The sequence below is a fragment of the Bos indicus x Bos taurus genome, chromosome 10 (assembly GCF_003369695.1).
Source record: "Bos indicus x Bos taurus breed Angus x Brahman F1 hybrid chromosome 10, Bos_hybrid_MaternalHap_v2.0, whole genome shotgun sequence".
In the NCBI taxonomy this organism is placed as follows: domain Eukaryota; kingdom Metazoa; phylum Chordata; class Mammalia; order Artiodactyla; family Bovidae; genus Bos; species Bos indicus x Bos taurus.
The window spans coordinates 101384402-101412097 of NC_040085.1; the positions used below are offsets into that span (position 1 = coordinate 101384402).

At 45.1% G+C, this 27696-nt stretch overlaps 1 protein-coding gene across 2 annotated transcripts in view; it reads right to left on the minus strand.

Moving 5' to 3' along the window:
• EFCAB11 (EF-hand calcium binding domain 11) overlaps positions 1-27696 on the minus strand; it is a 175767-nt gene that overhangs the window by 21623 nt on the left and 126448 nt on the right. The window contains exon 6 of one of the 2 annotated variants that reach the window (XM_027552715.1): positions 1902-2232. The exons of the other annotated variant lie outside the window; for it this stretch is intronic. Coding sequence (XP_027408516.1) covers positions 2205-2232 — 28 coding nt within the window. The 3' untranslated portion in view covers positions 1902-2204. Of the gene's footprint in view, positions 1-1901; positions 2233-27696 lie in introns of those variants that run through there. 2 annotated transcript variants of the gene reach the window in all.

The window sequence follows — 27696 nt, forward strand, 5'->3', positions numbered from 1 at the left end:
TGGGCTTTCTGCGACCAGGAACACCTTTGTCAGAAATCCACGTGGCTCGTACTTTCGTTGTTTAGTGGCTAAGTCCTGTAGGACGCTTTTGCGACCCCATAGACTGGAGCCTACCAGGCTCCTCTGTCCACGGGAATTCCCAGCAAGAATACTGGAGCAGGTTGCCATTTCCTTCTCCAGGGGATCTTCCTGACCCAGGGATAGAATCCATGTCTCCTGCGTTGGTAGGCGTTTCTTTACTGATGAGCCACCAGGGAAGAGAGGTTGTATTTTACACAGAAAGAACACCAGCAGCTCAAAGCTCCCTACGCCCTGCATGTAGTACCAGGAACCAGGCTCTGGGAGTCCTGTTTCCAACTTCTTGATGACTCTCACTTTATGTGTGGACATGGGATAAACTCTGGGATGAGGATCCTTTGTTGTGCAATCAGCCAAGCTGTTCACAGCCGTGCAGAATTACTGGCTGAGCAAGACCTGGGCCTGGAATGCCCTAGACCATGACATCACACTGAGTGTCCTCCCCAGAGCTCCAGAGAACATTCCAATAATTTGGGGCTGGGAAAAGAAAGTACAAAAACATTTCAAAATATTAGTGCTTCAAAATTACGTAGTGCACAGTTGAAAATTTTCCATTGAAGTTCTTAATTACGTTTTTCTCTCACAAATGCCAGGTTGTCCTTAAGAAAAGAGCCCTTAGCAAAATTTGAGTTTAAGAGAAGCACTGGCATCAAAATTAGAGGAATTCCATCATAAAATGTTTTTTAATTAATGCTACATCAGATCAGATCAGTTGCTCAGTCATGTCCGACTCTTTGCGACCCCATGAATCGCAGCATGCCAGGCCTCCCTGTCCATCACCAACTCCTGGAGTTCACCGAGACTCACGTCCATCGAGTCAGTAATACCATCCAGCCATCTCATCCTCTGTCATCCCCTTCTCCTCCTGCCCCCAATCCCTCCCAGCATCAGAGTCTTTTCCAGTGAGTCAACTCTTCACATGAGGTGGCCAAAGTACTGGAGTTTCAGCTTTAGCATCATTCCTTCCAAGGAAATCCCAGGGCTGATCTCCTTCAGAATGGACTGGTTGGATCTCCTTGCAGTCCAAGGGACTCTCAAGAGTCTTCTCCAACACCACAGTTCAAAAGCATCAATTCTTCAGCACTCAGCCTTCTTCTCAGTCCAACTTTCACATCCATACATGACCACTGGAAAAACCATAGCCTTGACTAGACGAACCTTTGTTGGCAAAGTAATGTCTCTGCTTTTCAATATGCTATCTAGGTTGGTCTTAACTTTCCTTCCAAGAAGTAAGCGTCTTTTAATTTCATGGCTGCGGTCACCATCTGTAGTGATTTTGGAGCCCAGAAAAATAAAGTCTGACACTGTTTCCACTGTTTCCCCATCTATTTCCCATGAAGTGGTGGGACTGGATGCCATGATCTTCGTTTTCTGAATGTTGAGCTTTAAGCCAACTTTTTCACTCTCCACTTTCACTTTCATCAAGAGGCTTTTGAGTTCCTCTTCACTTTCTGCCATAAGAGTGGTGTCATCTGCATATCTGAGGTTATTGATATTTCTCCTGGCAATCTTGATTCCAGTTTGTGTTTCTTCCAGCCCAGCATTTCTCATGATGTACTCTGCATATAAGTTAAATAAGCAGAGTGACAATATACAGCCTTGATGAACTCCTTTTCCTATTTGGAACCAGTCTGTTGTTCCATGGCCAGTTCTAACTGTTGCTGCCTGACCTGCATACAGATTTCTCAAGAGGCAGATCAGGTGGTCTGGTGTTCCCATCTCTTGAAGAATTTTCCACAGTTTATTGTGATCCACACAGTCAAAGGCTTTGGCATAGTCAATAAAGCAGAAATAGATGCTTTTCTGGAACTCTCTTGCTTTTTCTATGATCCAGCGGATGTTGGCAATTTGATCTCTGGTTCCTCTGCCTTTTCTAAAACCAGCTTGAACATCTTGAGTTTTGAGCACTGGTGAGGAAGTGAATGATTAGAGGCGAGTGAGTGCTCCTGGAGCGTCCTGGAGATTAGAGTTTTGATCGATCTGACAGAGCATCTAACTGGAAGAGTAAAAAGTGGTGAGGACCAAGGGGAAGTCCAATGAGCAGATCAGAGACAGCGTCGAGGCCAGCGGAGAAGGTGAGCGGTACAGGAGCCTGAGCCACAAGACGAGTGAGCGCGAAAGCCTCCTCAGAGCTCAGAGCCAAGGATGAAAAATCTGCGAAGCAAAATGGAAAGTAACCAAAAACGAAATACATTCTTCTCATAATATTAACTTACCCCTCATATACTTTGCTGACACTCAGTATATTAGAAGACTTCAAGAAGAATTTATAAAATATAACATACATGCTTGACTTTGGATTTGTGAAAACTAGACAAAAGCCTTAATAATATTGTTCTTAGTGGATATATAGATATTAGTGGCATGTTTCCTAAAAGCAATCAAAACAAAGGTACTCTTCATCACACACATTATTTAATAAACTATTAGAGGGTCTTGCCATGGTGAAAAGGCAGGAAAAACAGGTAGTAGAATTAATAGGAAAGGAATATCACTAATTACGGAAGTCATGCTTATATAACCTGACAAATGCAAAGGAAGCTACTAAAAATTGCGGAAATAAAATAATTCAAGAATATTTACCATGTAAAACATATTCCAGGATAACAATAGCAGTCCTTTTCAATGACAGTAATTAATATTTTTGTTTTGAAAACAGATTTCCCTTATAACAAGGGCAAAATATATCTTTTCTTAATATAGTTTCATTGAGTACCTACTTGATAACTAACCTGATACAGCAACACATAAAGAATTCTCAGAACTCAGTAATAAGAAGGCAACCAGCGTAATAAAAGATGGGCAAAAGGCTTGAACTAAAGACACAGGGACCTCCCTGGGAGTCCAGTGGCTGAGACTCCATGTTCCCAACGCAGGGGCCCCGCCGGAGCCCTGGTCAGGAAACTGGAACCCAGAGGCCACATCTAAAGATCCCTCCTGCCACAACAAAGACCCCGTGTAGCCACATAGATAAATGTGAGAAGAGAAGACACACAGATGTAAAATAAACTCATGAAAAGATTTTCAGTGTCCCTGGTCACCAGGAAACATGAGTGGAAACCACAGTGAGATGACCGCCGCATGCCTGAAAGAGGGGCGCAGTTTACAAAGACCACCTCCCGATGAAGACGCAGAGCAACTGGAATTCTCATTCACCGCTGGCGGGAATGAAAATGCTTTGCAAGGTTTGGCACTTTCTTAAAACATTAAACACACACCTACCATGTAATCTAGCCATTCTACTCCTAGGTGCTGACCCAAGGGGAAAGCACACGTGCAAAGACTTGTACCCGAATGGCACAGCGGCTTTGTCTGCAACCTCCAAAACCGGAAAACCCAACTGGCCGTCAGCATGTGAATGGATAAGCCAACTCTTGCACATCAATAAATGAAATACTCCTCAGGATTAAAAGGGGATGAACTGCTGATGACATGGATAAATCTCAAAGTAATTAGGCTGAGTCAAAGAAGCCAGGTCAAAAAAGAGTACATATTGAGTGATTCCATTTATATAATATTCTAACAATGGGAACGAATCTGCAGTGTCAGAGAACACTTCAGTGATTTCCTGTAAAGAAGCAGCAGGAAGGTGAGAAGGAGTGGGAGGCTGGGATTGCCAAAGCATTCCAGGAAACATTTGATGGTGATGAGTATCTTAATTATCTTGGCTGTAGTGATATTTCATTCGATATACATCTCAAAAACTACTAAGTTGTATGCTTTAATTATGTGCACTTTATTACATGTCAATTATATTGCAATATAGGTGTTGAAAAATGCTTTAGGTATAAAATCACTTATACCGTCATTTTTTATAATGGCAAAAACCCAGTAGGAAATCCAAGTGTCCCACAAAAAGAAAACAGTTCAGTAAACTACAGCTGATCAATTTACCATAAAGCCTTTCTGTTGTTAAATAATGTATGTGGTGCCACGTAGCTATAAATTAGTATTCTCTCGCAGTAGAATATGAAACGATATATACAACATAACTACAATTATACAAAACCCTGTGATTAGATATGGCTGAGACCGAAAGAGGCCATGGAGAAGCCTAACAGTTGTCATCGCAGAGTAAGAAATTATATGTATAGATGTAGAGTTGTTGAAATAAATTTTTCTTGTTTAAAAAAGAATAGGATATTTGGTTTTCAGAGTTTTGTTAACATCTTTCTAAAGCTCTCTCTAAAGTGGTCAGTAAGTTCAGGGACTTGTCTGGTGGCCAGTGGTTAAGAACCTGCCTGGCAATGCAGGGAACATGGGCTCAATCCCTGGCCCGGGAAGTAAGATCCCACCCACCACGGGGCGCAGCAACTACTGAGCTCCACATGCCCGGAGGCCACGCTCCCCAGCCAGAGAGAAGCCCCTCCTCCCCGCAACTGAGAGGCCCGCACACGGCAACGAAGACCCTGCATGCCAAAATAAATAGATAAAAGGTCTTAATTTTCTTTCTAAAAAATAAAAAAGTATTCAGGAAGTTCAGCAGTAAGGAGACCAGGAAACTACGTGAAATTTCAGTGTTGGCTGTGCAACAAGGGAGTCATCCTCTGCCTCTTTTCTCTCTCTCTTCCTAATCCTCTGCCTCTTCTCTCTCTCTCCAGGCCCTCTGCTCCATTCCCACCTGTCCCCCTACTGCTGTGATCTCTCCACCCCCAGGACACTGCTTTCTTCATGGCCTCGCCGTTCTTGCCCCAGCTCCATCACGATTCTGCACACTACACCTCAGTCTCCCTGCTGCCTTCAAGACAGACTACATCACCCATTCCCCTCATTAACACTATTAGAAGACTCCCACGCTGCCCACGGAATATGGCTAGCTACTTAATAGCAGTCTCTCACGAGCTACTGCAACCTCTGCTTCCACCCTTATTTCTCACATTATTTTCTTATTCCCGGAGTCTTATTTCTTAGTCCTTAATTCCTAGGCAGCACCCTAGGTTCTGGGAGTATAAAAATGAATATTATTATTTGTGTGATGGCTAATTCTTTGTACCACCTTGGCTAGACTATGGTGCCTATCTGTTTGGCCAGACACCAGTCTAGGTGTTGCCGGGAGGGTTAATTTTTAGGTATGATTAGCCTCTAAGGAGACTTTGAGTTGGCAGGTTACACTCCAGGTAGGTGGGACTCATCCAACCCTTTGAAGCTCTAATGAGAAAAGAGTGAAGTTTCCCAAAGAAGAAGTGATTCCGCCTCCAGGATGCGGGATAGTACCCTTATCTGAGGGACTTCCTGGCCGTCCAGTGTTAAGACTCCACATTCCACTGCAGGAGCAGGGGGCACAGACAGGTTCTATCCCCGGTCAGGGAGCTAAGATCCCACATGCCACATGGTATGGCCAAAAAAGAAACATATATAAATTAGAAAAAGAAAAGAAACCTTGGCTGAGCCTCCAGACTTCCCTGTGGACTGCAGACTTGCCAGCTCACAATTATGTGAGCCGATTCTTAAAATAAATCTCTCTCCAAATACATATGTATCCTATTGCTTCTGTGTCTCTGGAGAACTCTAATGCCATAACGGCACCTACGTGTATGGAACTCACAGGCCAACCCAGGAAACAGAAATATACACAGAACTTAGAGGGCACCAGAGGAGCCCTTCTGCCATAAACAGTGAAAGATACATTTTTAAAAACGGTTTTCAGAGACTGGACAGCGAAGAGCAGGGCCTATGATTCTGGAGAGGAAAAGCAAAAGAAGCGAGCCCGATCACTGTCCTGACTTTCTGCCTAGGGGTGCCCTCCAAACCGGGATGCAGGGGAAGGAAACTCAAGCAGGGGAAAGCGGTCGCCCTGAGCTGAGGAGACAGGTCAGAGTTCAGGGCACGGAAGTGAAGTCGCTCAGTCGTGTCTGATGCTTTGCAACCCCTTGGAGTGTAGCCCGCCAGGCTGCTCTGTCCGTGGGCTTTCCCACAGAGCACCTAACGTGTTCAGCACCAGGGGCATGTCGTTTCTTAAACACCTCTCCCCTCTGCGTGATGGAATTATTTTCAGTAATAATCATGTAATAATCAGCAATAACCATTATGTTCTTGATTTAGTCTCTGGTTTTAAAACAAACCATTAATAATGCAAAGAGGAGAATAAACATCATTTTATCAAATTTTAATCAAATTTTGGTAAAATAGTTCAGGTGTAAACTAAAATTTCTACTTAACAAACATAAACAGGACGCCTCTCATCGTCTACTTGGTTTCGCCACTTTACATTAAACACAAATCAAAACTCTTAAGTGGTCACGTTCAAGCAAAGACTTAACTCACGTTATTTACTTTCACAACCACGGGGCTACTGTTGTTTATCCCATCCCTAGTCACTTTTATAATTCATTTTTATTGAAGTAGAGTTACTTTACGAGGCTGCGTTAGTTTCCACTGTACAGCAAAGCGAATCAGCTCTGTGTGTACATGTGCCCTCTCTCTTTGGGTGTCCTTCCCATTTAGGTCACTGCAGAGCACCAGGTACAGTCCCTGCGCTGCACAGTAGGCTCTCAGTAGTCACCTACTTTCTACCTAGCATCAGTAGGGTGTATACGTCCATTCCAGCACAGTAGGCTCTCAGTAGTTACCTACTTTCTACCTAGCATCGGTAGGGTGTATACGTCCATTCCAGCACAGTAGGCTCTCAGTAGTCACCTACTTTCTACCTAGCATCGGTAGGGTGTATACGTCCATTCCAGCACAGTAGGCTCTCAGTAGTCACCTACTTTCTACCTAGCATCAGTAGGGTGTATACGTCCATTCCAGCACAGTAGGCTCTCAGTAGTTACCTACTTCCTACCTAGCATCAGTAGGGTGTATACGTCCATTCCAGCACAGTAGGCTCTCAGTAGTTACCTACTTTCTACCTAGCATCAGTAGGGTGTATACGTCCATTCCAGCACAGTAAGCTCTCAGTAGTTACCTACTTCCTACCTAGCATCAGTAGGGTGTATACGTCCATTCCAGCACAGTCGGCTCTCAGTAGTTACCTACTTTCTACCTAGCATCGGTAGGTGTATACGTCCATTCCAGCACAGTAGGCTCTCAGTAGTCACCTACTTTCCACCTAGCATCGGTAGGGTGTATACGTCCATTCCAGCACAGTAGGCTCTCAGTAGTCACCTACTTTCTACCTAGCATCGGTAGGGTGTATACGTCCATTCCAGCACAGTAGGCTCTCAGTAGTCACCTACTTTCTACCTAGCATCAGTAGGGTGTATACGTCCATTCCAGCACAGTAGGCTCTCAGTAGTTACCTACTTCCTACCTAGCATCAGTAGGGTGTATACGTCCATTCCAGCACAGTAGGCTCTCAGTAGTTACCTACTTCCTACCTAGCATCAGTAGGGTGTATACGTCCATTCCAGCACAGTAGGCTCTCAGTAGTTACCTACTTTCTACCTAGCATCAGTAGGGTGTATACGTCCATTCCAGCACAGTAAGCTCTCAGTAGTTACCTACTTCCTACCTAGCATCAGTAGGGTGTATACGTCCATTCCAGCACAGTCGGCTCTCAGTAGTTACCTACTTTCTACCTAGCATCGGTAGGTGTATACGTCCATTCCAGCACAGTAGGCTCTCAGTAGTCACCTACTTTCCACCTAGCATCGGTAGGGTGTATACGTCCATTCCAGCACAGTAGGCTCTCAGTAGTCACCTACTTTCTACCTAGCATCGGTAGGGTGTATACGTCCATTCCAGCACAGTAGGCTCTCAGTAGTCACCTACTTTCTACCTAGCATCCGTAGGGTGTATACGTCCATTCCAGCACAGTAGGCTCTCAGTAGTTACCTACTTCCTACCTAGCATCAGTAGGGTGTATACGTCCATTCCAGCACAGTAGGCTCTCAGTAGTTACCTACTTCCTACCTAGCATCAGTAGGGTGTATACGTCCATTCCAGCACAGTAGGCTCTCAGTAGTTACCTACTTTCTACCTAGCATCGGTAGGGTGTATACGTCCATTCCAGCACAGTAGGCTCTCAGTAGTCACCTACTTTCCACCTAGCATCGGTAGGGTGTATACGTCCATTCCAGCACAGTAGGCTCTCAGTAGTCACCTACTTTCTACCTAGCATCAGTAGGGTGTATACGTCCATTCCAGCACAGTAGGCTCTCAGTAGTCACCTACTTTCTACCTAGCATCGGTAGGGTGTATACGTCCATTCCAGCACAGTAGGCTCTCAGTAGTCACCTACTTTCCACCTAGCATCGGTAGGTGTATACGTCCATTCCAGCACAGTAGGCTCTCAGTAGTTACCTACTTTCTACCTAGCATCGGTAGGTGTATACGTCCATTCCAGCACAGTAGGCTCTCAGTAGTTACCTACTTTCTACCTAGCATCGGTAGGGTGTATACGTCCATTCCAGCACAGTAGGCTCTCAGTAGTCACCTACTTTCTACCTAGCATCAGTAGGGTGTATACGTCCATTCCAGCACAGTAGGCTCTCAGTAGTCACCTACTTTCTACCTAGCATCGGTAGGGTGTATACGTCCATTCCAGCACAGTAGGCTCTCAGTAGTCACCTACTTTCCACCTAGCATCGGTAGGTGTATACGTCCATTCCAGCACAGTAGGCTCTCAGTAGTTACCTACTTTCTACCTAGCATCAGTGTCCCTGCGCTGCACAGTAGGCTCTCAGTAGTCACCTACTTTCTACCTAGCATCGGTAGGTGTATACGTCCATTCCAGCACAGTAGGCTCTCAGTAGTCACCTACTTTCTACCTAGCATCGGTAGGGTGTATACGTCCATTCCAGCACAGTAGGCTCTCAGTAGTCACCTACTTTCCACCTAGCATCGGTAGGTGTATACGTCCATTCCAGCACAGTAGGCTCTCAGTAGTTACCTACTTTCTACCTAGCATCGGTAGGTGTATACGTCCATTCCAGCACAGTAGGCTCTCAGTAGTTACCTACTTTCTACCTAGCATCGGTAGGGTGTATACGTCCATTCCAGCACAGTAGGCTCTCAGTAGTCACCTACTTTCTACCTAGCATCAGTAGGGTGTATACGTCCATTCCAGCACAGTAGGCTCTCAGTAGTCACCTACTTTCTACCTAGCATCGGTAGGGTGTATACGTCCATTCCAGCACAGTAGGCTCTCAGTAGTCACCTACTTTCCACCTAGCATCGGTAGGTGTATACGTCCATTCCAGCACAGTAGGCTCTCAGTAGTTACCTACTTTCTACCTAGCATCAGTGTCCCTGCGCTGCACAGTAGGCTCTCAGTAGTCACCTACTTTCTACCTAGCATCGGTAGGTGTATACGTCCATTCCAGCACAGTAGGCTCTCAGTAGTTACCTACTTTCTACCTAGCATCAGTGTCCCTGCGCTGCACAGTAGGCTCTCAGTAGTCACCTACTTTCCACCTAGCATCGGTAGGTGTATACGTCCATTCCAGCACAGTAGGCTCTCAGTAGTCACCTACTTTCTACCTAGCATCAGTAGGGTGTATACGTCCATTCCAGCACAGTAGGCTCTCAGTAGTTACCTACTTCCTACCTAGCATCAGTAGGGTGTATACGTCCATTCCAGCACAGTAGGCTCTCAGTAGTTACCTACTTCCTACCTAGCATCAGTAGGGTGTATACGTCCATTCCAGCACAGTAGGCTCTCAGTAGTTACCTACTTTCTACCTAGCATCGGTAGGGTGTATACGTCCATTCCAGCACAGTAGGCTCTCAGTAGTTACCTACTTCCTACCTAGCATCAGTAGGGTGTATACGTCCATTCCAGCACAGTAGGCTCTCAGTAGTACCTACTTTCTACCTAGCATCAGTAGGGTGTATACGTCCATTCCAGCACAGTCGGCTCTCAGTAGTACCTACTTTCTACCTAGCATCGGTAGGTGTATACGTCCATTCCAGCACAGTAGGCTCTCAGTAGTTACCTACTTTCTACCTAGCATCAGTGTCCCTGCGCTGCACAGTAGGCTCTCAGTAGTCACCTACTTTCCACCTAGCATCGGTAGGTGTATACGTCCATTCCAGCACAGTAGGCTCTCAGTAGTCACCTACTTTCTACCTAGCATCAGTAGGGTGTATACGTCCATTCCAGCACAGTAGGCTCTCAGTAGTTACCTACTTCCTACCTAGCATCAGTAGGGTGTATACGTCCATTCCAGCACAGTAGGCTCTCAGTAGTTACCTACTTTCTACCTAGCATCAGTAGGGTGTATACGTCCATTCCAGCACAGTAAGCTCTCAGTAGTTACCTACTTCCTACCTAGCATCAGTAGGGTGTATACGTCCATTCCAGCACAGTAGGCTCTCAGTAGTTACCTACTTCCTACCTAGCATCAGTAGGGTGTATACGTCCATTCCAGCACAGTAGGCTCTCAGTAGTTACCTACTTTCTACCTAGCATCGGTAGGGTGTATACGTCCATTCCAGCACAGTAGGCTCTCAGTAGTTACCTACTTCCTACCTAGCATCAGTAGGGTGTATACGTCCATTCCAGCACAGTAGGCTCTCAGTAGTACCTACTTTCTACCTAGCATCGGTAGGTGTATACGTCCATTCCAGCACAGTAGGCTCTCAGTAGTACCTACTTTCCACCTAGCATCGGTAGGTGTATACGTCCATTCCAGCACAGTAGGCTCTCAGTAGTTACCTACTTTCTACCTAGCATCGGTAGGTGTATACGTCCATTCCAGCACAGTAGGCTCTCAGTAGTTACCTACTTTCTACCTAGCATCGGTAGGGTGTATACGTCCATTCCAGCACAGTAGGCTCTCAGTAGTCACCTACTTTCTACCTAGCATCAGTAGGGTGTATACGTCCATTCCAGCACAGTAGGCTCTCAGTAGTCACCTACTTTCTACCTAGCATCGGTAGGGTGTATACGTCCATTCCAGCACAGTAGGCTCTCAGTAGTCACCTACTTTCCACCTAGCATCGGTAGGTGTATACGTCCATTCCAGCACAGTAGGCTCTCAGTAGTTACCTACTTTCTACCTAGCATCAGTGTCCCTGCGCTGCACAGTAGGCTCTCAGTAGTCACCTACTTTCTACCTAGCATCGGTAGGTGTATACGTCCATTCCAGCACAGTAGGCTCTCAGTAGTTACCTACTTTCTACCTAGCATCAGTGTCCCTGCGCTGCACAGTAGGCTCTCAGTAGTCACCTACTTTCCACCTAGCATCGGTAGGTGTATACGTCCATTCCAGCACAGTAGGCTCTCAGTAGTCACCTACTTTCTACCTAGCATCAGTAGGGTGTATACGTCCATTCCAGCACAGTAGGCTCTCAGTAGTTACCTACTTCCTACCTAGCATCAGTAGGGTGTATACGTCCATTCCAGCACAGTAGGCTCTCAGTAGTTACCTACTTCCTACCTAGCATCAGTAGGGTGTATACGTCCATTCCAGCACAGTAGGCTCTCAGTAGTTACCTACTTTCTACCTAGCATCGGTAGGGTGTATACGTCCATTCCAGCACAGTAGGCTCTCAGTAGTTACCTACTTCCTACCTAGCATCAGTAGGGTGTATACGTCCATTCCAGCACAGTAGGCTCTCAGTAGTACCTACTTTCTACCTAGCATCAGTAGGGTGTATACGTCCATTCCAGCACAGTCGGCTCTCAGTAGTACCTACTTTCTACCTAGCATCGGTAGGTGTATACGTCCATTCCAGCACAGTAGGCTCTCAGTAGTTACCTACTTTCTACCTAGCATCAGTGTCCCTGCGCTGCACAGTAGGCTCTCAGTAGTCACCTACTTTCCACCTAGCATCGGTAGGTGTATACGTCCATTCCAGCACAGTAGGCTCTCAGTAGTCACCTACTTTCTACCTAGCATCAGTAGGGTGTATACGTCCATTCCAGCACAGTAGGCTCTCAGTAGTTACCTACTTCCTACCTAGCATCAGTAGGGTGTATACGTCCATTCCAGCACAGTAGGCTCTCAGTAGTTACCTACTTTCTACCTAGCATCAGTAGGGTGTATACGTCCATTCCAGCACAGTAAGCTCTCAGTAGTTACCTACTTCCTACCTAGCATCAGTAGGGTGTATACGTCCATTCCAGCACAGTAGGCTCTCAGTAGTTACCTACTTCCTACCTAGCATCAGTAGGGTGTATACGTCCATTCCAGCACAGTAGGCTCTCAGTAGTTACCTACTTCCTACCTAGCATCAGTAGGGTGTATACGTCCATTCCAGCACAGTAGGCTCTCAGTAGTTACCTACTTCCTACCTAGCATCAGTAGGGTGTATACGTCCATTCCAGCACAGTAGGCTCTCAGTAGTCACCTACTTCCTACCTAGCATCAGTAGGGTGTATACGTCCATTCCAGCACAGTAGGCTCTCAGTAGTTACCTACTTTCTACCTAGCATCGGTAGGGTGTATACGTCCATTCCAGCACAGTAGGCTCTCAGTAGTTACCTACTTCCTACCTAGCATCAGTAGGGTGTATACGTCCATTCCAGCACAGTAGGCTCTCAGTAGTTACCTACTTCCTACCTAGCATCAGTAGGGTGTATACGTCCATTCCAGCACAGTCGGCTCTCAGTAGTACCTACTTCCTACCTAGCATCGGTAGGTGTATACGTCCATTCCAGCACAGTAGGCTCTCAGTAGTTACCTACTTTCTACCTAGCATCAGTGTCCCTGCGCTGCACAGTAGGCTCTCAGTAGTCACCTACTTTCCACCTAGCATCGGTAGGTGTATACGTCCATTCCAGCACAGTAGGCTCTCAGTAGTCACCTACTTTCTACCTAGCATCAGTAGGGTGTATACGTCCATTCCAGCACAGTAGGCTCTCAGTAGTTACCTACTTCCTACCTAGCATCAGTAGGGTGTATACGTCCATTCCAGCACAGTAGGCTCTCAGTAGTTACCTACTTCCTACCTAGCATCAGTAGGGTGTATACGTCCATTCCAGCACAGTAGGCTCTCAGTAGTTACCTACTTTCTACCTAGCATCGGTAGGGTGTATACGTCCATTCCAGCACAGTAGGCTCTCAGTAGTTACCTACTTCCTACCTAGCATCAGTAGGGTGTATACGTCCATTCCAGCACAGTAGGCTCTCAGTAGTACCTACTTTCTACCTAGCATCAGTAGGGTGTATACGTCCATTCCAGCACAGTCGGCTCTCAGTAGTACCTACTTTCTACCTAGCATCGGTAGGTGTATACGTCCATTCCAGCACAGTAGGCTCTCAGTAGTTACCTACTTTCTACCTAGCATCAGTGTCCCTGCGCTGCACAGTAGGCTCTCAGTAGTCACCTACTTTCCACCTAGCATCGGTAGGTGTATACGTCCATTCCAGCACAGTAGGCTCTCAGTAGTCACCTACTTTCTACCTAGCATCAGTAGGGTGTATACGTCCATTCCAGCACAGTAGGCTCTCAGTAGTTACCTACTTCCTACCTAGCATCAGTAGGGTGTATACGTCCATTCCAGCACAGTAGGCTCTCAGTAGTTACCTACTTTCTACCTAGCATCAGTAGGGTGTATACGTCCATTCCAGCACAGTAAGCTCTCAGTAGTTACCTACTTCCTACCTAGCATCAGTAGGGTGTATACGTCCATTCCAGCACAGTAGGCTCTCAGTAGTTACCTACTTCCTACCTAGCATCAGTAGGGTGTATACGTCCATTCCAGCACAGTAGGCTCTCAGTAGTTACCTACTTCCTACCTAGCATCAGTAGGGTGTATACGTCCATTCCAGCACAGTAGGCTCTCAGTAGTTACCTACTTCCTACCTAGCATCAGTAGGGTGTATACGTCCATTCCAGCACAGTAGGCTCTCAGTAGTCACCTACTTCCTACCTAGCATCAGTAGGGTGTATACGTCCATTCCAGCACAGTAGGCTCTCAGTAGTTACCTACTTTCTACCTAGCATCGGTAGGGTGTATACGTCCATTCCAGCACAGTAGGCTCTCAGTAGTTACCTACTTCCTACCTAGCATCAGTAGGGTGTATACGTCCATTCCAGCACAGTAGGCTCTCAGTAGTTACCTACTTCCTACCTAGCATCAGTAGGGTGTATACGTCCATTCCAGCACAGTCGGCTCTCAGTAGTACCTACTTCCTACCTAGCATCGGTAGGTGTATACGTCCATTCCAGCTCCTCCTTGGTGTCCATACAACTGTCCTCTGCAGCTATGTCTCCGCTTCTGCTTTGCAAACAAGATCACCTGTGCCATTTTCTAGATTGCACATATACAAACCTACCGTTTAAACAGGAGAGTTTCTTATACTGCGTGGGATGGAAACAAAAACTATTGGGTTGGCCAAAAAGTTCATTTGGGTTTTTTCATAAGATGTTTATGGAAAAACCCAAAAGGACTTTGTGGCAAACTCCACATATTCAAAGCCAGTTCAAATGATTCTGAGTGGCTACTGCTAGAATCTCAACTGTTTCGGGTCCCTTGGACTGCAAGGAGACCAAACCAGCCAATCCTAAAGGAAATTAATACTGAACATTCATTGGAAGGACTGAAGCTGAAGCTAAGGCTTCAATACCTTGGCCACCTGATACAAAGAGCTGACTCATTGGAAAAGACCCTGATGCTGGGAAAGACTGAAGGCAGGAGGAGAAGGGGACGACAGAGGATGAGACGGTTGGATGGCATCACTGACTCAATGGACATGGGTTTGAGTAAGCTCCGGGACTTGGTGATGGACAGGGAGGCCTGGCGTGCTGCAGTCCACAGGGGTCGCAAAGAGTTGGACACGACTGAGTGAATAACAACAGCAGCTAGTAAGTACTGCTATGTGCTTTCAAAATAAGTGCATGTCGCTGTTTAATAAAGGAAGCTATAATAATGCACAATTTAAAGTTTACATACATAATATTAAAACTCAAAAGGTAACCTCAGCAATTGTTTAGAATGTAGGCCAGCAAAAGTCCCATTCCCCACCCCACCTGTATTTTATCATCTGATTTGTCAGAGTTGTAGGGACATGAGGGCAGATAAAACATAGGCTTTTAATCATTTCAATAATTATTTAAAATTCTCTTTGGATTTTGTTGTTGTTCAGTCAGTCGCTAGGTCATGTCAGACTCTTTGTCACCCCATGAACTGCAGCATGCCCGGCTTCCTTGTCCTTCACTGTCTTCTGGAGCTTGCTCAAACTCATATCCATTATGTCGATGATGCCACCCAACCATCTCATCGTCCGTCATCCCCTTCTCCTCCCGCCTTCAATCTTGCCCAGCATCAGGGACTCTTCCAAGGAGTCAGTTCTTCGCATCAGGTGGCCAAAGTATAGGAGTTTCAACTTCACCATCAGTCCTTCCAATGAATATTCAGGACTGATCTCCTTTAGGATGGACTGGTTTGAGCTCCTTGCAGTCCAAGGGACTCTCAGGAGTCTTCTCCAACACCCCAGTTCAAAAGCATCAACTCTTGGGTGCTCAGCCTTCTTTATGGTCCAACTCTCAGATCTGTACCTGACCATTGGAAAAACCATAGCTTTGACTAGATGGACCTTTGTCAGCAAAGCGATGTCTCTGCTTTTTAATACGCTGTCTAGGTTTGTCATAGCTTTTCTTCCAAGGCCATATCTGCAAACTCCCAGCCCGGTTGGACCGCTCCCTCACCCTGGGTCGGGAGTGGCTGAAAGTCTGGAATTTGCAGGGTGGAGTCCCTCGGGGAAGGAGCCCTGCAGACAAAGAGCTCCAGGATCTGCTTGGGATACCCTGAGATATGCAGGGATGAGAATGCAAAAAATGGACTGTAGACTACCAGGTTCCTCCGTCCATGAGATTTTCCAGGCAAGAATACTGGAGTGGGTTGCCATTTCCTTCTCCATGAGATCACGGTACATGGATTCAAAAGAACTGGGGTCTGAGTCCTGATTCTTTTTTTTTTTTTCCTAATTTTATTTTATTTTTAAACTTTACATAATTGTATTAGTTTTGTCAAATATCAAAATGAATCCGCCACAGGTATACATGTGTTCCCCATCCTGAACCCTCCTCCCTCCTCCCTCCCCATACCATCCCTCTGGGTCGTCCCAGTGCACTAGCCCCAAGCATCCAGTATCGTGCATCGAACCTTGAGTCCTGATTCTATCCAAACTGTTTCAGCTTCCTGACCTTGGGTGAGTCATCTTTCAATTTCTGTTTTTTTTCATGCAGATAGCAGTAGGTGGGTTTTTGACTACAAGAGGGTCAGTGCTCCAATATTCCCATTGTTCAAGAGTCAGCTGTACAAAGCTTATAAATATGCCTTGAAAAATCAAGCCGATTTGCAAGTAAATTTAACACCTGCCAGAAATAAATCTCAATACTTAAAAGAAGGCATCAAAAACCTTGACTCTCGACATCAGAACACTTGTAACTGTGGTAGGCAGAATTTCAAGGAGTAGCCTTCAATATTCCATATCCTCTAGTTCCCAGACTCTGTAAATGTTATGAGAGATCATTCCCATGATTGTTATATAATCCAGGTGGCCCTAATCTAATCGCATGAGGCCGTAACAGAAAGTTTTCTCCAGCTGGAAGCAAAAGAGGAGATCAGAGGGGCTCAAAGAGTTAAGAAGCATGTGACACACCATTGCTGCTTTGAAGACAGGTCTACATGAGAAGGAAGGCAGGCATCTTCAAGAGCAAAGAGTAGACTGGCTGACAGCGACAGAAAACAAGGGCCTCTGACCCACAGCCACAAGGAACTGGGTGCCACCAACAACCCACGTGGGCCTGGAAGCAGAGTCTTCCCACGAATTTCTAGATAAGAGCTCAGCTCAACCAACACCTTGACTCTAGGCAGAGAACTCAGCAGAACACATCAGACTTACAACCTGCAGAACTGTGAGATAAAAACAGGCTGCTCTGAGCTGTTAGGGTCCTGATAATCTGTCACATAGCAATAGAAGACTCATAAAGTCTATATAGAATCCAATAAAAACATTACAGTACATGCTGAGAAGAAAATATGACCCATAAACAGGAGAAAATTCAGTCAAGAGAACCAGAAACAACAAAGATGACAGAACCGGTAGATGAGGACTTTTAATTATAAGTGTGCTCCAGGATTTAAACAAGAATAAATACACATACTGAAGAGAGGAATGGAAAATATAATTACAGAAGAAATTCTTTGTAAAGTTAAAGAAATGGAAATAGAAACTTTCCAAATTGAATCTGAGAAAAAAGGGTTGAAAGTAAAATGGAAAGAACATCAGTGACTTGTGGAGTAACACACAGTGTCTGATTTGTATGTAACTGGAGGACCAGGACGTCAGGGAAGAAGAAAAACAGTTGAAGGAATGATGGCCAAACATTGTCCAAGTTTGGTGAACACCAGAATCCTCCAGATCCAAACTCAACACACTCTAAGCAGGATAAAGAACACTATTAAAAGAAACATCGTAATCAAATTGCTGAAGACAAACAAAAACCAAGGATAAGAGCAGCTGGAGAAAAAGACACAGTTAGAGAAAAAAATATGTAAAAATTACCATTGACTTGCCATCAGAAATAACGGAAACCAGTTAGAAGGACAACTTTAAAGTGCTGAAATATCCTTCAAAAATGAAAGAATAAAAACATTTTCAGAAAAACAGAAGCTGATAAACTTGAAACTCAACATTCAAAAAACTAGTATCATGGTATCTGGTCCCATTACTTCATGGCAAGTGAGTGAAGTCGCTCAGTCATGACTGACTCTTTGAGACCCCATGGACTACACACAGTCCATGGAATTGTCCAGGCCAGAACACTGGAGTGGGTTGCCTTTCCCTTCTCCAGGGGATTTTCCCAACCTAGAGACTGAACCCAGGTCTCCCGCATTGCAGGTGGATTCTTTACCAGCTGAGCCACAGGGGAGCCCACGACATGGCATGCCTTCATGACAAACAGACGGGAAAACAGTGGGAGCAGTGAAAGGAGTTCTTTTCTTGGGCTCCAAAGTCACGGCAGACAGCGACTGTTTTAAAAGATGCTCGCTCCTTGGAAAGAAAGCTATGACAAACCTAGACAGCATATTTAAAAACAGAGACATCACTTTGCTGACAAAGGTCTGTATAGTCAAAGCTACGATTTTCCCAGTGGTCATGTATGGATGTGAGAGTTGGACCATAAAGAAAGCTGAGTGCTGAAGAATTGATGCTTTTGAACTGTGGTGTTGGAGAAGACTCTCGAGAGACCCTTGGACTGCAAGGAGCTCAAACCAGTCCATCCTAAAGGAGATCAGTCCTGAATATTCATTGGAAGGACTGATGCTGAAGCTGAAGTTCCAATACTACGGCCACTTGGTGTGAAGAGACGACTCATTGGAAAAGACCCTGATGCTGGGAAAGACTGAAGGCGGGAGGAGAAGGGGACGGCAGAGGATGAGATGGTTGGATGGCATCACCAACTCAGTGGAGGACAGAGGAGCCTGGTGTGCTGTAGTCCCTGAGGTCGCAAAGAGTTGGACATGACTTCATGACTGACCACTACCAACAACAATACGTAGCCACTTACTGGATTGCTTTAAAAATGATCTTTAAAGGCTTGTCTGCAATGATGCCAATATTTGCAATTACGAGTGAATAACACCAGGCAGGAGACTGGATCCGTGTGAAATTTCCTTTCTCCTTTATTCACCAATTTCATTAGGTGACCTCTGTAAGCAGCAAAATCTCCCACTGACTGAGGCTACTTCAGGCCCAACACTCTTTTCTGGTTCAAAATAAAGTAACTGAGAACATGTCTGATAGTTTGAGAGACTTTGGAAGAGAACTAATTCTTTTCAGAGGTTATGTTTTCATGAAAAGTCTCATTTTTCTATTAAGTCCCCTAAGGCAGTACTGCTTAAATTCTCTTTGGTAAAGGACCACCTTCAAAAAATTTTCCAGTGTGTTGCAAACTGATACTTCGTAAAACTTAATAAAAATGAATCACTAGAAAAGTGAAATAAAAAGACACGCAAGATAAAAACTGCAATTTTGTATTCCTAGTTCAACCAACAGGAAATTATATTGCAATAAGTAGTACCAACATAAACAAAAGGAAAAAGGACCGTGAAAATTGTATGCTGTTTGTACATTGAAAGTATGCATGTAGGCAACCAATACCTAGGATCACTATTACACTTGAAACTTTTTTCATTTTGAGGGAAAAGATGAATCCCTGTATTAAATGTCTATATAGGGGGCCGGACAGAGTCAGATATGACTGGAGCGACTTAGCAGCAGCAGCAGCAGCAGGCGCACTGTGAGTGAACACAGAGTGTAGACACACTGTGGCACAGCTGGTAAAGAATCCTGCCAACACAGGAGATGCCAGAGACACCCGATCCCTGGGTCGGAAGGTCCCCTGAGGAGGGCACGGCAGCCCACTGCAGTGTTCTTGCCTGGAGAATCCCGTGGACAGAGGAGCCTGGGGGCCACAGTCCATGGGGTCACAAAGAGTTGGAGATGGCTGAGCTCACACACAATAAAAATTTTAATATGGCAAATTGACTTGCTTCTTGCTTGATACTTTTTCTAAGCTGGGTGCGTTTGCCAGCAAGGCTACTTGTAGGGGATCAAGTACATCTAAACTATTTCCAAGTTTTATTTTCATAATAATAATATGATGGTGATAATAAGAACGGGAAAGAAACTAGTCTCACAGAATGAAACAGAAGCGGTTTTAGAGCAATTTCAGCAAGCTCGGTTTGTTCATTTTACAGTTTCATCTAAAATGGAGAAAGTGCGACTACATTTTCAGGTTCTTTAAATCCTTCAACAGAAGCCAGTTCTAGCCAGTATATCTTGTAAGTTATGGTTAAATTTAAGTTATCTTTTGATGAAAGAAATGGATTCTGGATCCATGAATTTTCTGAGCAGAGATCTTCTTTTGATGGAAAATAAAATTCAAAATGCCTTCTCAAACCTTAAGGTGTCTTCTGATAGCTTTTCACAGATGTGCAGTGCCGAGATCACCACCTGCATCATTGATCGTTGCTAAATCATGGAATGTGTGTCATAATGATCTGCAGAAACTCTGCTTTTCCAAGCTCCTAGCTTTCGTTTTTTGCCCTTTGATCTTATCAGCCATCGATAAACATGTTTCTTCTTTGTGTGGAATACTAAGATCTTTAAAAAAACACTGAAGGTATTAGATACATAAGCAGTCCTGCTTGTCCGGTTCATATCTTCAACAAGCCAGGGCCAAACTGTCTTCTGATTTTACAGAAATGTACAGAGTTCTTCTGTAAATCGAACATTCTCAAACAATTGTCCTCTTGATCATCCTGATATCTCAGCACGTAGCAACAGCTGTTCATGGCCTGCTTCCACAGGATCAAGTAACTCAGAATGATTCGGAATGTAACACAGCAGCCTTTACCTAATCATGATCTTTAGGACGGCACTAAGCCCACGGGTTAGCTGCACCAACATTTCTTTTCATGGCAGGACTTTCTCATGAGAGAGATGATCTATTGATTCACATCCTGGTGCAGCCTCTAAATCAGGGTGACGTCTTCAGGATGCTTTCTGCACCATCGGAACCTGCTCCCACACAAAATGTAAACTCCAGTCAACGTCTGTTGACAATCTAATCCTTCATCTGTACAGTTCAGACGGCGTTGTCAGGGACACAGCTGAAAAAAGAAATTCTTCCCTCACATCACCATCATGTTCAAACTGCACTAAACAGGAATGTGAGTGAAACAATCGTGCTACCATGAAAAAACGCATTGCTGACTTTAATCACTCCATGAGTTATCCCTCTGCACCATGAGCTGGTTCCAGACAGGCTGAGCTGTGGGGGCTCTGGAAGCAGCACTTGAGCGACGCTCTGTGTTAGGGACTTGCCCAACATTCCTAGCAAATACCTTTGAAACCATCTTTCACCAGTGTCTCACCAGCTGTATGTGGATTTTAGTCTTGGCGAGCTGAAAAGCTACTTACCAAGAAGCCTGTAAAGCCCTCATGTTTATATGGGAAGCACTGAACACCTGCTCCAATCAGCCTTCGAATCCAATATCCTTTTGTTCAGAAACTTCTCATGCTTTTGGACTGAACTTTCTTGGACGCCGTGAAAGAGGCATTTTTGCGTCCCTGTGGCCCCTACCGCCCTATACACTGTGATGGCTCCCAGCGTCCCAGCCAGGACCTCTCTACGTATCACCAAGCATTATGCTTTCAGGATGTCAACCTCAGCGACAGCTATAAACGGAACTCGGTGTGTGAGGGATCGCAGTCCCGAAGAAAACAAACATGAACTCTTTGTTTCTTCAAAATCACTTCCACCTGCACCTTTGGGTTTACACTCCTGCCACATTCAGAGACGACAAGGATTTTCTCACCAGAAACCAAACAGACAAACAAAAGAAACTCCAGGGAGGTTTGTTTTACCTTCTGTAAACTGAGGGTGAAAATGACCAACATGCATTTTATTTCCTTAATTAACTAACAGTATGACATAATAAAAATGAAATTTTTGATTAAATATGAAAACTTGTAAGGTATAAAAAGAAAGGCTTACATTTCCACAGATTTTTAGATCCTTTGAGAGTACAGCTGATAAAGCAGTCAGAAGTAATCACACACTGTGACACGGTCAGGGTTATTTGCCACATAACTTGCACCACGGATGACTCACTATTTGAGCTCACCAGAACTGAGGTGGTCACACCCTGTCCAGTGAGACGAGTCTGCCATTGCGAACACGGCATTATGACAATTTCAAACCACTCCAAAAGCTTCTGACTTCCCAGGTGGCGCTAGTGGTAAAGAATCCGCCTGCCAGAGACACCGGTTCAGTCCCTGGGTGGGGAAGAACCCCTGGAGGAAGCAATGGCAACCCACTCCATATTCTTGCCTGGAGAGTGAATCCCATGGACAGAGGAGCCTGGAGGGCTGCAGTCCGTGGGGACACAAAGAGCTGGACGTGACTGAGCCTGCACACACAAGGCACAACAGCACAAAGTCTTCTAGTGCCGACTCTGAATGTCCGGACCTACCTCGTCACGGACCAGCACCGACCTGCTGGCCACACTTAGGAGAGCACGTCATAGGCACGATGAATACAGGACCAATATTACTTGCTGATTCAGGATAAGGGAAAGCAAGTGAAAGGAAGGCAGGCTTCAAGGAAGACCCTTGGGCAACTTTTAGCTTGGGCCAAAGGATGGAGAGTGACGCCACTCACTGAAGCAGGAGGGAGAAATCCGTGTGACTATGCGAAGTTCGGGAGGCCATGAGGCACCCAAGCAGAGACGGTAAGTGTGCGTGAGTCGGGACCTTAGGGAGAGATCTGGTCTGCTGGAAATCACCAGCATTTGGATGTTGCATCGCGGCATAAGATCGCCTAAGGAGAAAAGCAAGAAACTCCAGGGAGGCTTGTTTTACCTTCTGTAAACTGAGGGTGAAAATGACCAACATACATTTTATTTCCTTAATTAACTAATAATGTGAAATAATAGAAATGAAATTTTTTATTAAATATGAAAACTTGTAAAGTATAAAAAGAAAGGCTTACATTTCGACAGATTTTTAGATACTTTGAGAGTACAAAGCAAGTCAGGAGCGAGGCCTGAGCTCTCCGACGTGCAGAGGTGGGCAGAGGAGGGAGTCAGGAGGACAGGCTCCGCAGAGTGGCTCTGACGTGCGTCCCCGGTCAGGGTCGTGTTCAGGGCTCCACAGGGAGCGTGGGGGAGGAGAGAGCTGCACCTCCGATTCACAGAGCACTGCCTATGGGAGCACTCAACAGACAAGCACTGGGGGACCTCCCTGGTGGTCCAGCCCACCCTCCACGCAGGTCCGATCTCTGGGCAGGTAACTAAGATCCCACACTGCCACAGGGCAACTAAGCCCGACCCAGAACAAGAGCCAGCGCGGTCATAATAAAAAATTAATAATAAAAAGATTATGGTGAATAATTTAAATAAATATATAGATAAGCATGGGCTGAATGAATGAAGGACACGACAGCCCTGAATATTCGTGTATCTATAATCCTGGTACTGAAATTTGGGGGCACTTTAGTTTTATAAACTACCCAGTGATGATCTGTATGAGTAGCTTACTCCTTCAAACAAATCACAGTTCCTTTGATGAACAGAGCTCTTCAATGTTTGTGTACCATGGACCCTTGTGGCAGTTTGATAAAGACTCTAATTTTAAATGCATAAAATGAAGCCAATTATACTGAAATAGATATGACTATTAAAAAAACAAAGTAGCAAGAAGGTATTATAGGTGCTTCTTCATTAACACGTTAAAGAATAAGACCAGTGGCAAGAGCAATACCCAGAGGTGGGGGAGGGACGGGCGGGTTCAAGGCAAGGCGGAGTCGCTGCGATGCCAAAGCAGCGGAGAGGCGGAGCGAGTTCAGGACGGCCACGGCACCTACATTATGGTCCCAAAGTATCCGTGAGCCCTTGAGGGCAGGAGAAGTGGGTGACAGGGGACGAGATGGTTGGATGAGTCGAGACGAGATGAGCCGGTGTCACCGACTCAACGGACGTGAGTTTGAGCAAGCTCTGGGAGATAGTGAAAGCAGCAGCCTGGCGTGCTGCAGTCCATGGGGTCGCAAAGAGCCGGACACGACCGAGTGGCTGAACAATGACCACCTGTTGGTGACAAAGTCAGGGACGCTGCTAAGATGACGCTGCTTGGTTGGCCACGTTGCTCATGTGAAGAGATGCTAAATATCCATCAGAGATCTGCGTTCACAGAACCCAGATGAAAAATCCTTGAATTGAAAGATTTCATTCACTTGTACCCTCACCACCACATTCAGGTTAAGTTCTATTTTTCGAATGCATCTCTTTTCTAAAAAAAATAAGAAAAATTATATAGTATACCAAATAGTGGGCTTCCCAAGTGGCTCAGTGGTTAAGAATCTGCTTGCCATTTCAAAGACTCAGGAGACGGGGATTCGCTCTCTGGATCGGGAAGATCCCCTGGAGAAGGAAATGGCGACCCACTCCAGTATTCTTGCCTGGAGAATCCCACGGACAGAAGAGCCTGTTGAGCTACAGTCCACGGGGTCACATAGAGTTGGACACAACTTTGACGCACACACAGGTCGAGAAGAGACTTGAGAGCCGACTCCTGGGTAAAGGCGGAAGTGTGGAGCCGAGCTGGTGCGGACACCATGGACGTGGAGAAAAAGAAAGGAACCCAGGATGCCCCAAGGCTTTGGGCCTGAGCGACAGGAAGGATGGAGTTCCGTAACCGGGGAGCTCTGGAATTGAGATGGAAAATCTTAAGAGAGGCAGGTGTGGGGGAGAACATCAGGTGTCTGGTTTTGAAAGTGGGGTTCTCTATCACATTTCCTTGTAGAGAGCTGGACACAGAAAAACTAAGGCGATTTAAATGTCGCAATAGGGACTGATTAAGTTAACTATTATATATTGATAAACTGTTGAAAGAACGGCAGTTATAAAGAATGGGATCTAATCATACTATTAGGAAAGTCTGTAACATATGCAGAGTGGGATGCAGCATTTTAATGGTATTTTACGTATACACAATCTGTGTCTGTCAGTCTGTGCACACACATGTTACTTTACATGCTCAGAAGAAAATCTGGATAAATACACACCAAACAGCTAATAATATTTATCTGGGGAATGAGACTGGCAGAGGAGAGGATGAAAGAAACATTTTACTTTATTTATTTCTATATTGTTAGAACTTTCAAGTGAAGAACATGTGTTATACATATAATATAAAATGTTTTAAATGATGCTTGGTTCACATGTAAGCAAACACTCTCAAATCTAGGCACATTTCTTGATTTTTTTTGTTTTTTCATTTTATTGAAGTACAATGGATTGATAATATTGTGTGAATTTCTTCTGTATAGCAAAGTGACTCAGATACACATGTGTATTCTACTTCATATTCTTTTCCATTGTGGCTTGTCACAGGATACCAAATACAGTTCCCTATGCCATATAACAGGACCTTCTTGGTTATCCATCCTATATATGACACTTTGCCTCTGCTACTTTTGGAATTCTGCTAATTCCAGACTCTCAACCCTTCCTCCCCGACACCCCGCCCCCACGCTTTGCAGCCGCAAGTCCGTTCTCTGTATCCGTCAGTCTGCTTTTGTTTCCTACATATGCTGATTTGTATCAAAGTTTAGGTTCCACACATAAATGGTCTCATACCGTATTTGTCCTTCTCTTTCTGACTTCCTTTGCTTAACAAGGTCATCTCTAGGTCTATTCATGTTGCTGCAAATGGCATTACTTTATTCTCTTTGACGGCTGATAATATTCCATTCTGTAAACACACACACACACACACAGAGTGTATATACCCCACTTCTTCTTCATCCATTCCTCTGCTGATGGACATTAGTCATTCTTTGAAATGAGGCAGAAACTTTGCCACTGCAGCTCTTGGCTGAAGCAGCAAGTACTCTGAGATACGGGGTGGCTGGAGGGGGGAAGCAAAGCATGTCGAAAGGGGAAGAGAGGAAAGACAAGAGTCAGGCTTACGTCAGAGATCTGACACTCAAGCTGGGACAACACTAAATCTCTGGACATGTTTACATTTGGCGAGCACGTGGTTTTCGGTTTTTTAAACATGGATGCTGTTAGGCAAATTGGGAGCGCTCCAGTTCGCCACCAGCCCCACCACTCCCTATGACCCCCACCCGGCGTGAGCCACACATTTCCGTTACTGCAGGCAACGACTTCCCCACCCCTGTGCTGACTGACGCGCACTGGGCTCTTACTCTGGGCTGGGCACTGCATTCAACTCTGCCTTCTACTCTACTGGGCACATCAGTCAGTTCAGTTCAGTAGCTCAGTCGTGTCTGACTCTTTGCGACCCCATGAATCACAGCACGCCAGCCCTCCCTGTCCATCACCAACTCCTGGAGTCCACCCAAACCCATGTCCTTCGAGTCGGTGATGACATCCAGCCATCTCATCCTCTGTCATCCCCTTTTCCTTCTGCCTTCAATCTTTCCCAGCATCAGGGTCTTTTCCAATGAGTCAACTCTTTGCATGAGGCGGCCAAAGTATTGGGAGTTTCAGCTTCAGCATCAGTCCTTCCAATGAACACCCAGGACTGATCTCCTTTAGGATGGACTGGTTGGATCTTCTTGCAGTCCAAGGGACTCTCAAGAGTCTTCTCCAACACCACAGTTCAAAAGCATCAATTGTTCAGTGCTCAGCTTTCTTCACAGTCCAACTCTCACATCCATACATGACCACTGGAAAAGTCATAGCCTTGACTACACAGACCTTTGTTGGCAAAGTAATGTCTCTGCTTTTGAATATGCTATCTAGGTTGGTCATAACTTTCCTTCTGAGGAGTAAGCATCTTTTAATTTCATGGCTGCAGTCACCATCTGCAGTGATTTTGGAGCCCCCAAAAATAAAGTCTGACACTGTTCCCACTGTTTCCCCATCTATTTCCCATGAAGTGATGGGACCAGATGCCATGATCTTAGTTTTCTGAATTCTGAGCTTTAAGCCAACTTCTTCACTCTCCTCTTTCACTTTCATCACTGGGCACTTTGGTAACATCAAAAGATTGAAAGCGTTAACAGTGTTTTCTACAAAATCTGCACCTGCCTCATCTGTCTCTCTTTTAGCCATATTCATTTTTGGACACATCAATAAAAATTAAAGTGGCCGTAAGATCACTGTTCTAGTTCATACTTGTGTTGTAAAAACATGAACTGTGCAAGTCAGGAGGCCATGAGCCCTGACTTCTGATTTGATTTTGACGAGTCCTTCTTTCCCTGCACTGGCGAGGGTCTCCCTCTGCTGAAGTAGAGTCGCACAGAGCTGTGAAAGTAGCACAAAGCCCACACGACCCAAGGCACGTGCAAAACGACGGCACCAAGGACGGACGGGATCATAACACAGAGGACGGCGCCAAGCGGGTCCTGCTGGCGAGCTCATTCTGAAGGTGGGGAAAAGAAACCTTGGCAGGCAGAGGCCAAATACAGTCAGAAGTAAACTCAGCATCTCTTTTACCAAGCATCTTTCCGTCATCTTTCCATACACTAAATAATATCCATTCTAAGATGACTTTTTGAGGCTGTTAACATAATCATTTGGGGCTGAATGATGAGTGAATAAATAAATGCTCAACATGTGGCGTCTCTTTATCTCAATGAAGACAGAGCCCTAAATAGTTCTCTGTGGAATTCTTGTTTTCAAAGTGGGTGGTTTCAAGATCTATTTATGACCCTGAGGCTGATGTCTGGCCCTCGAGTTTTGAGTTTGGAACATGGAGACTTTACAATGAGTCCTGGAGGAGAAAACGATCATGAAGTTTAATCACGTGTCTCTAGGGGGAAGAAGAACAATTTTGAAAATGTTCTATTCCTAACAATCATAGAACATACATCACCTTTTAAGATCTGTTATTCAGAAGAGCAGAAATCATTTAGTCTAGGAAAACAGTGTGGCTTAATTATTTTATTTTATTTTTCTCTTCTAGATTTTCTGCCAAGAGCTACAGAGCAAAATGAAAAGACAGTGCGGGAGACAGCTGCTAAGTCATCTCTTTGTTGCATTTCTAGTAAGATAGCCACGTCATTTCTGCTGCTAACATATAGCTGTATTAGGTCTGAAATAAGCTGTTATGGCTTTTTCCCCTCAGTGGACTCCAGCTGCAGTAAGTAATACATCATTTATCATTGGAAATGTGTATCCCTCCCAAAGAAGTTTGCTCCTTCTTGCTTATACCCTTGAGCACTTGAATTTGAAGCCACTGCTTGATT